Genomic DNA, 13,919 nt, shown 5'->3' on the forward strand with positions numbered 1-13,919 from the left:
TAGTAGTGGCACATTCGGTCTATGTAGACTTTATCAACCTGCGAAAAATACTATTTTGTGTTTACTTTTTTTTTTAAATGTTACATACGTCTTACGGTTGTGGCACCCCGTATAAACCAGTAAGCACATCTGATGGTTATTATAGATACAGGAATCGAAATTATCATATAGAAAGCCAAACTCGTTTTGGAAACATGTGGAAGCATATTATCTTTCAGTTCAGCATCGAAATAGAAGACAAAAAGAGCGACTGAAACAGCAACGGTCATGACAACCCGGCAAACTGCAACAACAATGCAGCCCACTTTGAGTTCACAGCATCCACAAAAGGTGTTAACATGTGTAACCATCACTTTTAACTTGTGTTTCACAATTTCGTCACTGGATTCTTTTGACCTTTTTCAGGAAAGAATGAACAGACAACACTCAATCGAACTACCAAATGAAATCAGAAAACCGAAAACAGGACAATACGCATACGACGCAGAGCCGTAACTAGACGTAGCTTCGGTTGTAATTTTGAGATTCATTCATTCATATTTTTCTGAAAAATATCAAATTAGATGCTTCGCGAAGATTTACAATGAGCAGAGACGTATAAAAGTCGATGAAAGTACAAACCATCAGGGCCATACTCACCATTGAAAGGTGAGTTTGTTTATATGAAATCGCTATTTCCTCCGCTCCATACAAATTTTAACATTAAACCATACCTATAGACTCTATAGTATAGAGTACACTTTCATTAACAATAATAATAGTCTGTTCGTTCATCTCATAAAATCCCACTACCAATTACGGACCTGTAAACAAAAAATCTGTTGGATTCAACGGCGCCAAAAAAATGGATTTTCCTCTTTATATGTTACTACTATAGTACCCGGCTTTGTTCGGCATTATTTTAATGTCACGTATTTTATTGTGTTAAAAATAATATAGCGCGTCAAGAACAAATTTTCCTATAAAGAGACAAGCAAACAAACCAATAAACCAACAAACAGACATTAAACTTTATATTATAGATTGCATTGAATAAGAAAATATAGATGAAAAAAGCCGGTTTGCTTCTTGATTTGCTCAGTGTCGCTGTTGTCTTTCGCTTGAATAAAATGTTTGAAATGGTTTGACTCGTCCAGCATCAAATCTGAATTTATGCTGAGTTAGTTTCGTTTTTTTACATTCGATCTATGAGTTTTTTAGAACTTGAAGTGTTGCAAAATAATAAGAGCAATAGCGACAAATAAAAAAAAAGAACAGAAGTATGTGGGGTGTCTGAAACATAAGAGGAAACTTACACATACAGTCTCAATACAGAAAAGTTGACAGATAGTTTTATCGCTGTGTATCCTATCCTATGATAGCAACACGTATAAAAATATACCAACAGAACGTATTTTCCTAAGATGTGGATTGTTTACGTACAATAGAACGTATCCATGTCAGTTCGTGACGCATTTTGTTGTTGTAAGATTCACTTAAAAAAAAATGTTGGGTCACATTCTCGTTGTTAAAATTTTTTCGCAGAGTACGTCACGTAAAACGACATCACTTGTTTCGGAAGTACATCAGTTTGGTGTGCTAAGTCCACTTAAAGCTCGACTGTACGCTGGAACCTTGCTTATGACTTCTTACCGCAAGGGTTGGTGCAAGAATAGTGTAGTCGATAACGCAGCGAGTTCCAGCAAACGAGTGATTGGAGGTTGTTGAGGACGTCGAAGAAATAGTTTCCTGAAGAAGAAACAAAGAATTCCATCTCACCATTCCCCTCCACACCCCTTTAAAGTTTAAGTACAGAGGTGTCTTTGTCGAATTATTGACAGGGCATATTTAAGAAATTATTTAGCTTTAACCTTAAATTTAAAACATCAATTTGAATAAAAGTCGGAAAAGTCTTGAACGATTTGGAAAATTCGGAAAATCTAACTACACCAAAAAAAACTTTGAACCTTTACCTTTAAAATGTGCTATCACATGTTTTCTCCGTTTCACACAGCCCTGTCAATAATTTGACAAATACACCTCTGCACTTAAACTTTGAAGGGGTGTGGAGGGGAAGGGTGAGGTGGAATTTTATGTCTCTTCTTCAGGAAAATATTTCTTCGATGTCCGCGACAACCTCCAATCACTCATTTGCTGGAACTCGCTCGGTAAACGTTCCTTAACAAAATTTGCGTTATCGACTACACTAGAATGTCCCACCAATCTAAAGAATCTAATAGATAATGTCCAATTTACAATGTATGTGTCCTCTCTCCTCTTAAGTATATCAAGTTTTCGTAATAAGTTCAAACTTTTGAATTAAAATGCGTCTGTTTCATCACCTTCGACATAAATAATGGTTGGTATATATATATATATATATATATATATATATATAGACAGTATGCTTCTGTTATAACAGATGCAGTTATTATGTTTTCCGTTTTTTGGAGGTCCCATCCTTGTGTCAAAAAGTGACTAATTTTCTCGTCGATATTTACGTTACGCCATTAACATTACATGATATTCACAACACATGCCCCTTAATTACAACTCAGAGAAAAAGTATCTGTATTTCTTGCATGCAGTAAATAACCTGTATTGAAACAGATCCCATTTCGAGATTATACTGTTAAAGTACTCGGCTAATTCAGGACTCGAAGCACTTTTGCTTCACGTGCGTTGGTATAAAGTGAAATTTGTGATTATCAATGCAGAAATAATTATTTCGATTTTTTTTATGCTATACAACCAATTATGAGTATATTTCGAATTAAGGACTAACATTAAGATTAATTCCAGAATTTCTATCGGGATTTTCTTTGTACTCAAATCCAACACTATTGTCTTTACCCTCACCTTCAACATTTTTGAGAGAATTTTCTTCGTGCGTCATCGTAACGTTTTGAAAAACTTTTTCATCAGACTCCTGTCCAGTATTTTCTTCAGACACTAACCCAAGATTTTCTTTAGGCTCTCTTTCTCGATTTTCAAAAGGATATCCTTCTACTCTCGCTTTTTCCAAAGGATTTTGTTTAGTCTCCACTTCAGCATTATTAAAAGAATTTGTGTCAGGCTCCTTCCCAGAATTATTCAAAGATTGAGCTTCATCCGTATGTATCGCAGAGATCTTAGGTTGTGTGTCGTTTACACAGCTATCATATTGTGGCGGTGGTGCCTCATAGTCGTTCAAAGCATTTTCTTCCACTAACCTTTTTCGTTGTTTAGCTAGTAAAACGGAACAACACGTGAAGTGGAATTCGATCATGGCCAAAAAGAAACAATATAAGTTGAAGCAGGCGATAAGAACAATAATAGTTGCGAATTGTATCATATAGTAGTGAGACATTCGATCTATTTGAACTTTATCGACCTGTGAAAATGTTTTTTGTTTTTATATATTTTCTTGATAATGTTACATTATATGTCTTACGGTTGTGGCACCCCGTATAAACCAATAAGGGGCCGTTCATAAATTACGTAACGCTAGAGGGGGGAGGGGGGGGTATGAGGCAAGCGTTACGGTTCTAACAAAATTGGGTCAAACTTGACCCTTTTAGCGTTACAGACCCGGGGGGGGGGTCTGAAAAATGTTGATTTTTGCGTTACGTAATTTATGAACGGCCCCTAAGCACATCGGATGGTTATTATAGATACTGGAATCGAAATTATCATATAGAAAGCCAATCCACTTTCCGAAACATGTTGAAGTATATTTTCTTTTAATTCAATATTCAAATATGAGACGAAAAGTGCGAGAGAAGCAGCCACGGTTATGACGACTCGACAAACTGCAACAACAATGCAGCCCACTTTGAGTTCACAGCATCCACAAAAGGGTTCTAAACGCCTAACCATCACTTTTAATTTTAGCTTTACAGTTTAGTCACTGGATTCCTTTCAACGATTTTAAGAAAGAAACAAAGAACAGACAACACTCAATCGAACTACAAACTGAAATCAGAAAACTGAAAACAGGATAATACGCATACGACGCAGAGCCGTAACTAGACGTAGCTTTGGTTGTAATTTTGAGAAACGAAAATCATTGAAATTGTCACAAAAATAAATTAAAACTCCAAAATATCGGTCAACAATGTTATCAACTTCACGAAGATTTATAATGAGCAGAGGTGTGCAGTCTGTTCGTTCAACTTATAAAAACCTACTAGCAATTACGGACCTGTACACAAAAATGCTGTTAGATTCAACGGCGCCGGAAAAATGGATTTTCTTCTTTATATGTAACTGTATTGAATATGAAAATATATAGATGAAAAGAGCGGGTTTGCTTCTTGATTTGCTCAGACAACAGTGACAGTCTTTCGCTTGAATAAAATGTTTCCAATAATTTAACACATACGCGCGGTGTTCGGATGTCAAAATTACTTAACTAGAAGTTTAATTCAAAAATTACACTTCAGGTCTATGTTGTTGTCTCGTTTTCGCTTATGTGATAAAATAGAGTACACACTTGTCATTATCAGTCTCGGCAAGCCTCGACTTCTTCGTGACAAGTGTGTAATAAATATAACACACGTCCTGCATCAAATCTAAATGTATGCTGGGTTAGTTAGAATTTTTTTACATTCGATCTATGAGCTGTTTTGAACATGGTGTTGCAAAATAATAACAGCAGTGGCGACAAATTTAAGAAAAATAGAACAGAAACTGAAACAGAAACACAAGTATGTGGGGTGTCTGACATATAAGAGGACACTTACACACACTTCCGCAATAATCCTACACTGAAAATTCAGTATAGTTGACAGATACCGCGTATTATCGCTGTGTACAACGCACTTCAAGCAAAAGTGATCATAGTCGACAGCATAGAGTACAATTTTGTATGAAATTGTTTTTTACAGTGTTAATATGACACACTGTCGAGTTTCAGTACACTATTTAGAGTAACGCTCATGCTTGAAGTGCGTTGCTGTGTATCTTATAATATATTTAGCTACATGATTTATAAAAATATAGCAACATAACGTATGTTCCTAGTTCCTAAGATTTGGATTGTTTACGTATAATAAGTTGCACAAAAGTAATTATTATGGCTATGCATATTATGCACCAGGAACCAGGATTATCAACAAAATAACTGTGCACATTTTCTTCAAAAATAAATCTGTTGTATACTTTATATCAGGAAAAGAATGAAACCATGTCATTTCGTGACGCATATTTGTTGGGGAAGAAATAAAAGCGATAAATCTAAAATAAGAATTGATCACTTGAAAATAAAAATGATTGCAGGAAAATAAGAATGTGATCACAACCAGTTTTTCAAATATAACACTACGAAATAAGATTCTATCAACCTAAAATAAGAAGTGATCACAAGTAGTACCTACCACCCGCTAAATCAAATGTGATCACTAAAAATAAAGAATTTGATCACTAAAAGTAAAGAATTTGATCACTAAAAGTCCGAACGAATACACATAAAAAGCGTTTTAACACGCCGAGCGATCCGGCCCATTGCCCCGGAGCGAAGCGGAGGGCCGCAATGCGAGCCGGGCGCCGGAACGGTGTTGGTAACTTAGGAGTTAATTTTTTTTCTCTCGCATCGTCTAATAATTAGTCTGTGTAATTCATTGCACATAAAAAGCGTTTTAACACGCCGAGCGATCCGGCCCATTGCCCCGTAGCGAAGCGGAGGGCCGCAATGCGAGCCGGGCGCCGGAACGGTGTTGGTATCTTAGGTGTTAATTTTTTTTTCTCTTGCATCGTCTAATAATCAAACAGAATAATAGATAGCATATCCTTATTTCTTGCAATCAAATTTTTTATTTTGCACGATCATTTCTTTATTTTTTGTAATCAAATTCGTATAATTGTAGATCATTTCTTATTTCGAGACGATCATATGTTAGTGGTAAAATTGCATATATTTAGTGATCAAATTCTTATTTTTTGGTGATCAAATTCTATTTTTATTGCTATCATAAAAAAATTGTGATCATTTCTCTTTTTCTAGTGATCATTTCCTATTTTCTTGTGATCATTTCTTATTAAATAGCTATCACTTTAATTACATGCCTATTTGTTGTTGTAAAATTCATATTTTAAAATTTTTTGGGACACAATTTCGTTGCTAAAATTCTAAAACGACTTTACTTGTTAATACATAACCTGGTTAAGACGCCTCACATCGCATCTAAACATTTACGATAGTAAACACCTTAACCTGGCCTTAAGAGTGGCCTAAGTTCACTTAAAACTCTAGCTCGCTCAACTTCATGCTGGAAACTTGCTTACGACTCCTTACCTCAAGAGTTGGTACAAGAATTCTCTGTCAATCTAATAAATAATGTCCAATTTACGATGTAATGGTCCCCGTCATCATAATTATACCAAGTTTTCGTAATAAGATCAAACTTTTGAATAATAATGGTTTGTATACATAGACAGTGGTAAAGTCGATGGTAAAACAGAAACAACCGACGCAGTTATTCGATTTTTTTGTTGAGGTTTTCCCAACATTGTGGAAAATGTCATGAAAATATAACGGTAACTTCATAAAATATAATGGTAAGCCCAAATAAAACAACGATCGCATATTACCATCTAATAAATTTCATTTTACTTAAGGCCCTAAACATTGAATCGAAACGCATATTCGTTTAGTTCATACAAGAATTCGACCTTAATTTCAGGCATCGGTTATCTCTTAGTGATGCAGTACATTGATTTAAGAAATTCTAGAAAATATATCAATCTTACAAACAAAATTACTGATAAGGATTGTAATTGTTCATTTCAACATTTTTATATTTATTTCGAAGATCATGTTCTGGAAGAGTTCTCATGACAGCGCAGTGGAAAGAAAACAAATTTTGAAGATCGTCGTGTACTTATAAAATAATCTACAATTCCTAGCAGTTTTGTTATTAGTTTACGTTTCAATAGTGACACGACGCGACGCCAGCCAGTACCATACATATATTTAAAGTTTCTCATTCCAATCGTAGTGCTTAGGTAATGTTCCAGTACATTGTTTAACACATTCTATATTGACTTAAGTAAATGGCAATGTTGTAAATGAGTGAAATTTTTAGAAATTGACAAAATGGTTGCAGCGACTGTAGCAACTGTTGGATCCGTCATTGTTTCTCAAGGGGCTGTTGTTTGTTCTGCTGCAGCGGAGGGTGCTTTCATTGGTTGGTTAACATCAACCTTTGGTGCTGGAAACGCCACTTCCGTTGCTGGTCCTACATCTTTCGATGTTTGTTTTTCTTTCGATTTCAATATTTATCGAATTCCTTAGGTGCAATCGGAACTGCTGCTTCAACCGGTGCAATAACTGGTGCACTTGCTGGGTCAGGCACCGCTGCTGAATCGGCTATAATTGGAGCAACTGTTGCCAGCACAGCAGCTACAGGTATGAGAAGATGACATTATTCTGCGAGCGGAGTACATTGTATGATATTCAAAAAGAGAGTTCGTATAGTTTTCGGTATAGAAAAAAAATGAAAATCGATGATAACGTCGCTAGGTGTCTCAGCTACAAGCATAGGATTGTCTGGAGCAGTCTCTGGTGGCGTTCTAGGTGGACCGGCTTTATGGCTTGTCTTGGGAACTGAATTCAACGATGGAACAGCTGTACAGTGCCTATCCTACGACTGTTGGAAACCATTACTGCGCGACACGTCTACCAATCCTTCCAACGGCATGCTACTCCGCGATGTATTGATGGATTCAAGAATCAAGAACGTTGATGTATCGTACGGTACAAGTGAAATTTATCCTCTGATCAGTTTGGAAAACGTATGGGGTGAAAAATTTAGGATTGAGTACGTTCGTTTGCCCTGGAATGAAATGGCTGCACATGCTGTGCCATTGTAAGAAGTGTACAACAAATGTAAGCCAGCCTCAGCAAGCTTAATAAAAGCATGCTTTGAGCGTATTTGAACCGAGTAACATCTAAGGATCAGTTGCTGAATTGATGAATTCTTGGTCCTAGCTTCTCTACTATACGATGCATAGACCTAAAATGTCTTACAAAATAAATTAGAAAAAGAAAAAATAATTCAAGGATTATGTTTCGTTTATTTTCACATCTGCTCTAAAATAGTTGGATCGTGTAGTTGAATAAATGGGAAACGGATACTGACATAGGTCTCGCTTCTAATACTTTTCGACTTTCGGTAAGATTAGTGTGACTGCAAGAAAAACGGCCTGGCTACCATGAGTGTCCCCACGATAACATAGAACATATTTAAAAGCTTTGGAATTCAAACTTTTTTATTACAAACTTAAACAAAAAGACCGAAATCTATTTTAAAGAAAACTAAATTATGCATGTGGAATCCTCCTCACTTTCATTTCGACGCTCTTTAAGCTGTAAAAATCGACGTTAAAAGTATTACGAAAATGTATGCCACTCAGATTATTAGTTGATTGAGGTCCCCTAGTTGTAAGCGAACGAAGTTTACTCATCCACATTCCATTAAGGTTAGAATGATAACACGAACGATACCTGCAATTTAAAGCGTTACACTGGGGTGACGTCACTTATGTATCAATCTCTACTCACCACCAAGCCCCTTTAACGATATCAGCACAATTTGATGCGTGACTATCGTTATCTTTGTCTTTCGTTGAGAACATGTATCCATTATGATACGTAAGAGAATCCTTAATTTGTCCAAAACTAGTAAAATTTCCAACGGTTAGATTATAGTTTTCGTCCTCCGAACCAATGCGGAACGGTGTGTATTTAGCGTATGCGTATTCGTTCACTTGGAAACCGATCACCTCAATTTTCAATTGATAATCGTTATTTTCCGTCAATTGGCGAATAAAATTGTTTCCGAGCCAATGTTCACCCTCAACACTGCCGAAACCATTCCGGTATTCCTTCCAGTTTCTGAAGAAGTCGGTCAATCCATCGTATCTGGTTTGAATGACGGTCCACCCACCACCTTCCGATTCCATGTCACACCACACTTGAAACGGCCGAAACGAAGCTTTGGGTTTGATGCGAAAGACACCGCTCAGCGTAAATCCCTTCTTGAGCGCATCTTCACAATCTTCGAAATAAGCGAACGGGCGCTGATCCAGTCGTAATAGACCTTGCTCTAATTTCCCTTCGAATACTCCGTCACTTTTGAGCTCACAAGAAAATTGTCTGATAGATTGTCCGACAACGAAGCTAGCAACGCTAGCTATAAGTGGTACAATAATCCAATTTCTATTCATTTTCAAAACAACACTGTCTTACAGCTTTGTAAATTCTGGATTTATATTATGGCGCAGAAAGGTGATAGTGAAGTTTAAACAATGATAACGTTTTATTTCAAAGAAATTAAGAATCAGCAGAAAAAAGAAAAATTTATTGTCATATTTGCATATAAAATGAGTTCGAAATTGTTGATAGCGAGTAATTAATTATCAACATGTAAAGAAAACAGAGATTTACTCCAGAAAACGTGTCTGTGTCGGTATATGACCAATGCTCCAACTAGCATCAAATAAGATTTATTGCCTATCCACCCGGAATATTGTTGTTACACGTACATTTCCCACCCGCGGAAAGCGGTCGTTACATATGGGAACTTTTTCATTACATCACAAGTGAAGGAATATCCATTTGAAAATTCATTACAAATCAGGAGATTTTATTACATACCAGCAGATTTTCATTACTTATCAGTAAAAATGTATCACATGAAACATTCTTTAACACTGAAATCGAAACAATGACTCGCGATGTTATTTTCGTTTTGATATCACAAACTTTGTCACTTGAATTAAGTGCACACCAATCTAAGCAAATTCATTATAAACTTTCGAAAAAAATGAAATAAAAAACACAAAAATAAAAGTGACGGCCATTTTGTCTTTAGCCATAATTTTAATTTTTTCAACTTCGACGAACACCAATGGCCGCACAATTTTATCTTTGCATTTTTCACTCATTTTCAAAAACACTTAACACTTTTACTTTTATTATCATATATTCACTTCACTTCACAGCAAAATTTATTGTAACACCACCAAAATCGACAAATATTATGCAAAATATGAATCTAGCACTTCACAAAAATAAAACAGTCGAAGTAGTTTGTCAACATGTCACCAAAACAGTAGTGTTGCCAGTGATGCTTTCGGGATTAATATAATGAAGAAGTGTGAGCCGATGTCATCAGCAGACTAGATTCGTTTTTAAATGTTTCAATGCAACAATAGATATTTTTGTTGGTTTTGTTGTATCGGTAGTTTTTATGTTTAGTAGGGTACGGGCACCAGTATTCGGCCACCACCCAGCTATCGGCCACTTCAGACTTTACGAATTAATAAAACAATTAAATCAATTAATAAATTAATTAAAATTATTTTCTCCAGCAAATGTATCGCATTAAGATTATTTGTGTATAGTTATCGGTCCCAATAATTATTTTAAAGTTTCTTAATTGCTGTTGCAAAGTATTCATGCCACCAAACAGAACAAAAGTAAACGCTTTTATTAAGCAATCAAAGAATTGTAGTGCACTACTTGAGGAAGTATTTTTCGCATAAAATTTAGTTTTTCTGTGCGGCTATGTGTTTTAATCAATTAATTAAGGATTATTTCATTGATTAATGTTAGATTTTGATCATTTTTCACCAATAAATCCGTTAAATCCACGTAATTTGTTTGTGGCCGAAAATAGGGTACATGTTTTCTCTACAAAAACTAGTTATCGGCCACATTTTATTTCACATTTAATTCACTTTGGATTCATTGTTTTTGCGGTTTTTACTCGATATTTAATTAGTTTTGAACCTCAAATATCACTAAACATCAACGGATACTCGAAAAAAGTAAAATTCGCTGAATTATTAGCCATCCAAGGTGATGTAAAAATTGTAAACAAATTCACGATACATCCAACGTGTTTCCTTATGTTTCATTATGTATTGTGTGTGTTCGTGTATGAAAAAACGGCTCATCATTTCATTGCAAAAACGTTTCGATAAACTAGTTAAATCAATGCTATTTGGTGATTTTCATCATTAATATTAGGTAATTAGTCACAAGAAAGTGTTTTAACTGTGAAAATAATTATTTTATCAATGAAAATTAATAACATTAGACGCTTGACAGATGTGGCCGATAACTAGATCCGAATAGCCGAACACTGAAAATTGTGGCCGATAACTAGAGAATTTGTGTTTTTCGGCTTTGAGATTTAATTAAAAATATTAAATAATTTATTAAATATCCGTAATTATCATTAAAAAAATCTTAATTAAATGCTAAATCCAATTAAAATTCAAGAGACAGATATTTGTTTTAAAGATATTTGTAATAAAATCAGTAAAGCCAACAACAATTCTTATTCGGCCGAATACTGGTGTCGGTACCCTATTAGTCTGGCAGTGAATGAAATAGCGCGACATAAATGTTGTGAAATTATGCATTAATTTAGAATAATCTTTTGATATTCAAGAGTCTGCCAGTGGTCTACTGGAACAGTGTTCTAGGAACACTTTTGGTTTTGAACTCTCAGGTCCTTGGGTGGGAAAATGTACTCGTAACAACAATATTCCGGGTGGGTAGGCAATAAAACAGCATGCATTGGATGCTGCTTGGTAATTCATTACACTCGGAATCAATTTTGTGAACTCGCGAACTCACTCGTGTGGTTTTAAGCAACTCGCTTTGGAAACGGTTATTTTGACTCGTGTAGTTGCATACCTCGCCTTCGGCTCGGATATGCAAACTCTACACTTGTCAAAATAACCGTTTCCAAAGCTTGTTGCTTATAACCACACTTGTGAGTTCGGCTCGTATCACAAAATTGATCCCTCATGTAATGAACTACCTCCGCAGCATCCAATGTAATCTACTATTAATGTCACCCTATCTGTGTTAGGAAAAATTTACAGAGAACGAAATTAATCTAAAAATTGGCAAAGTAATGGTAAAATTCTAATCTAACTCTATTTCATGTAAATTTAACGTTATAAATAATTCATTTTACCAATACAATGGAAAAATTCTACCAATATTGGTAAAGTTTTACCGAAAGACTGGACAACATCTTAAAATATTCGTATTGCTGGTATATAAATGCTGGTAAATATTACGTCGGATTCACTTCACTCCAACTCAATCGCCATTTAAAAAATTAGATCAGAAACAGAGTCACGTGTGGGGTGTTCGAAATATAAGAGATAACTTATAACATATACTTATACATATATTGATATGTAATTAGGAATTTTTGCCTGTATATCGATCAAAATAAACAAACAAACAAACAAACCATATATCTTCAATACTCCCACTTAGGCTTGATTTTCACTTACAAAAAAACCGCTCCGTTTTGTCTCCGTTTAGTTAAACCACGTCTCTTTTCTATTGTTTAAAATTTAAACGGAGTACTTTTTTCGTAGGTGGAAATCAATACTTAGAAATACATCAACTATACATCAATCTAATGTCATATTTACGATTTGAGCGTCCTCCCATTAAAAATAAAGTTTTCTCAATTTAACTTAATTTTTGAATCAAATTGCGTCTGTTTCATCAGCTAACTATAAATAATGGTTGGTATATAGAATGTGGTCAAATTAACGGTGTAACAGAAGCAACAGATGCAATTATAATGTATTCCGTTTTTTTGGAGGTTCTATCAATTCTTGCAATGTTGACTTGCATCAATATTATACCGTGTGTAAAATGATAACTAATTTTCTCGCCGATATTTTCGTTACAACATTAACATTACATGTAATTCACGACAGATCCCACTTAATTACACCCCAGAGGCAAAGTATCTGTATTTCATGTATTTCTTGCATTTCGTGAAAAGATTTTTTTTATAAAACAAACTCTTTGGAAACAGATCCCATTTCGGGATTATACTTTAAGGGTAGCCGGAAAACTTAAAGCATTTGACTGTACTTTTGTCACGCCATGAGTGAATCATTGGAAGAACAAATGAATGGAAAAATATTTAAACGCACTCTGATACGGGTATATCGTGAATTACCCAATATGAAGGTGCATTTGACCTGGGTTTCACAATTTAAAATTTTTACTTTCAGAGGACTTACCGCATCAATTATAACATAACAAATAATGTTCAACTGTTACCACCCGTCTGTGAATGGTTATAGTAATTTTTTTTTTCGTTTTACTAGAAGAAATTTCCAATTAAAATAAGTGAGGGTACGATATAGGTGGCATCAACATACACATTGTTCATTTTTTTCGTCTTTGAAACATCGTACAACAAAATTATTCTCTCATTTGCATATTCTTAAATTTCATGGTACATTATTTACGTATAGCGTTTGGTGTGCCTAACGTCTCTTGTATAATGCACCACTTTTAGTTGTTGTTGTTGAAAGGGAAGCTTTTTGTGTTAATGTAGTTAACAAAAACTGGTAAACAACATCTTTACATTTAAATCTAAGACTAACAAGAGGAATGACTTTTGTTCAAGGTGGAAGAGGGTGCTGTAAAATCTTCTTTTTATTTTTAAATTTGATGCAATTTACGTAGGTAGCTCAACGTTATGTAACAGTAATTCATATTCATATTGTGTTCGAAAGAACTCTTCGCCGTATGGCTCTATGTCGGGACTCTTAATGAACCTGATTCTAATGATCCACGGATCTCTTGCCTGATGGCTCATGATATAATTGAATGTGTAAACTATCTAATTGTTATTTACAGCTGTAGCGGTACTTGGACTTCTTTTGAGCAAAACTAAGTTAAAATTCATATTGAACAGTGAATTTGTTTTGTAAGGAAAATTTCCATTGGAAATGCAGAATGATATTTTTATCGGTACAAACGGTACAGACGTATACGCTTTGTACAAGACTTTTTGTTCTTTTTCATATTCAGACATGTGCTTCAGTGATTGTAATGCTCGTTGATATCGTTTCCTTAAAAATTTCACTGCTGTTTCTGTCACTTTCATCATTAAATAGAT

General features: G+C 34.9%; 2 protein-coding genes across 2 annotated transcripts; one reads left to right on the plus strand and one right to left on the minus strand.

Moving 5' to 3' along the window:
* The first annotated feature begins 6,652 nt into the window (after positions 1-6,652).
* Positions 6,653-7,852, plus strand: LOC119081711. Its single transcript, XM_037190820.1, has 4 exons — positions 6,653-6,963; positions 7,044-7,193; positions 7,253-7,366; positions 7,481-7,852. Exons 2-4 carry the CDS (start codon positions 7,055-7,057, stop codon positions 7,828-7,830), a joined length of 603 nt encoding a protein of 200 aa, XP_037046715.1. The 5' UTR covers positions 6,653-6,963; positions 7,044-7,054; the 3' UTR covers positions 7,831-7,852.
* Positions 7,853-8,211: 359 nt separating this feature from the next.
* Positions 8,212-9,200, minus strand: LOC119081710 (microfibril-associated glycoprotein 4-like). Its single transcript, XM_037190819.1, has 2 exons — positions 8,522-9,200; positions 8,212-8,464 (listed from the first exon to the last, which is right to left on the minus strand). Exons 1-2 carry the CDS (start codon positions 9,184-9,186, stop codon positions 8,281-8,283), a joined length of 849 nt encoding a protein of 282 aa, XP_037046714.1. The 5' UTR covers positions 9,187-9,200; the 3' UTR covers positions 8,212-8,280.
* Positions 9,201-13,919: the final 4,719 nt, after the last annotated feature.

The sequence above is a fragment of the Bradysia coprophila genome, unplaced genomic scaffold (assembly GCF_014529535.1).
Source record: "Bradysia coprophila strain Holo2 unplaced genomic scaffold, BU_Bcop_v1 contig_358, whole genome shotgun sequence".
Lineage (NCBI taxonomy): Eukaryota > Metazoa > Arthropoda > Insecta > Diptera > Sciaridae > Bradysia > Bradysia coprophila.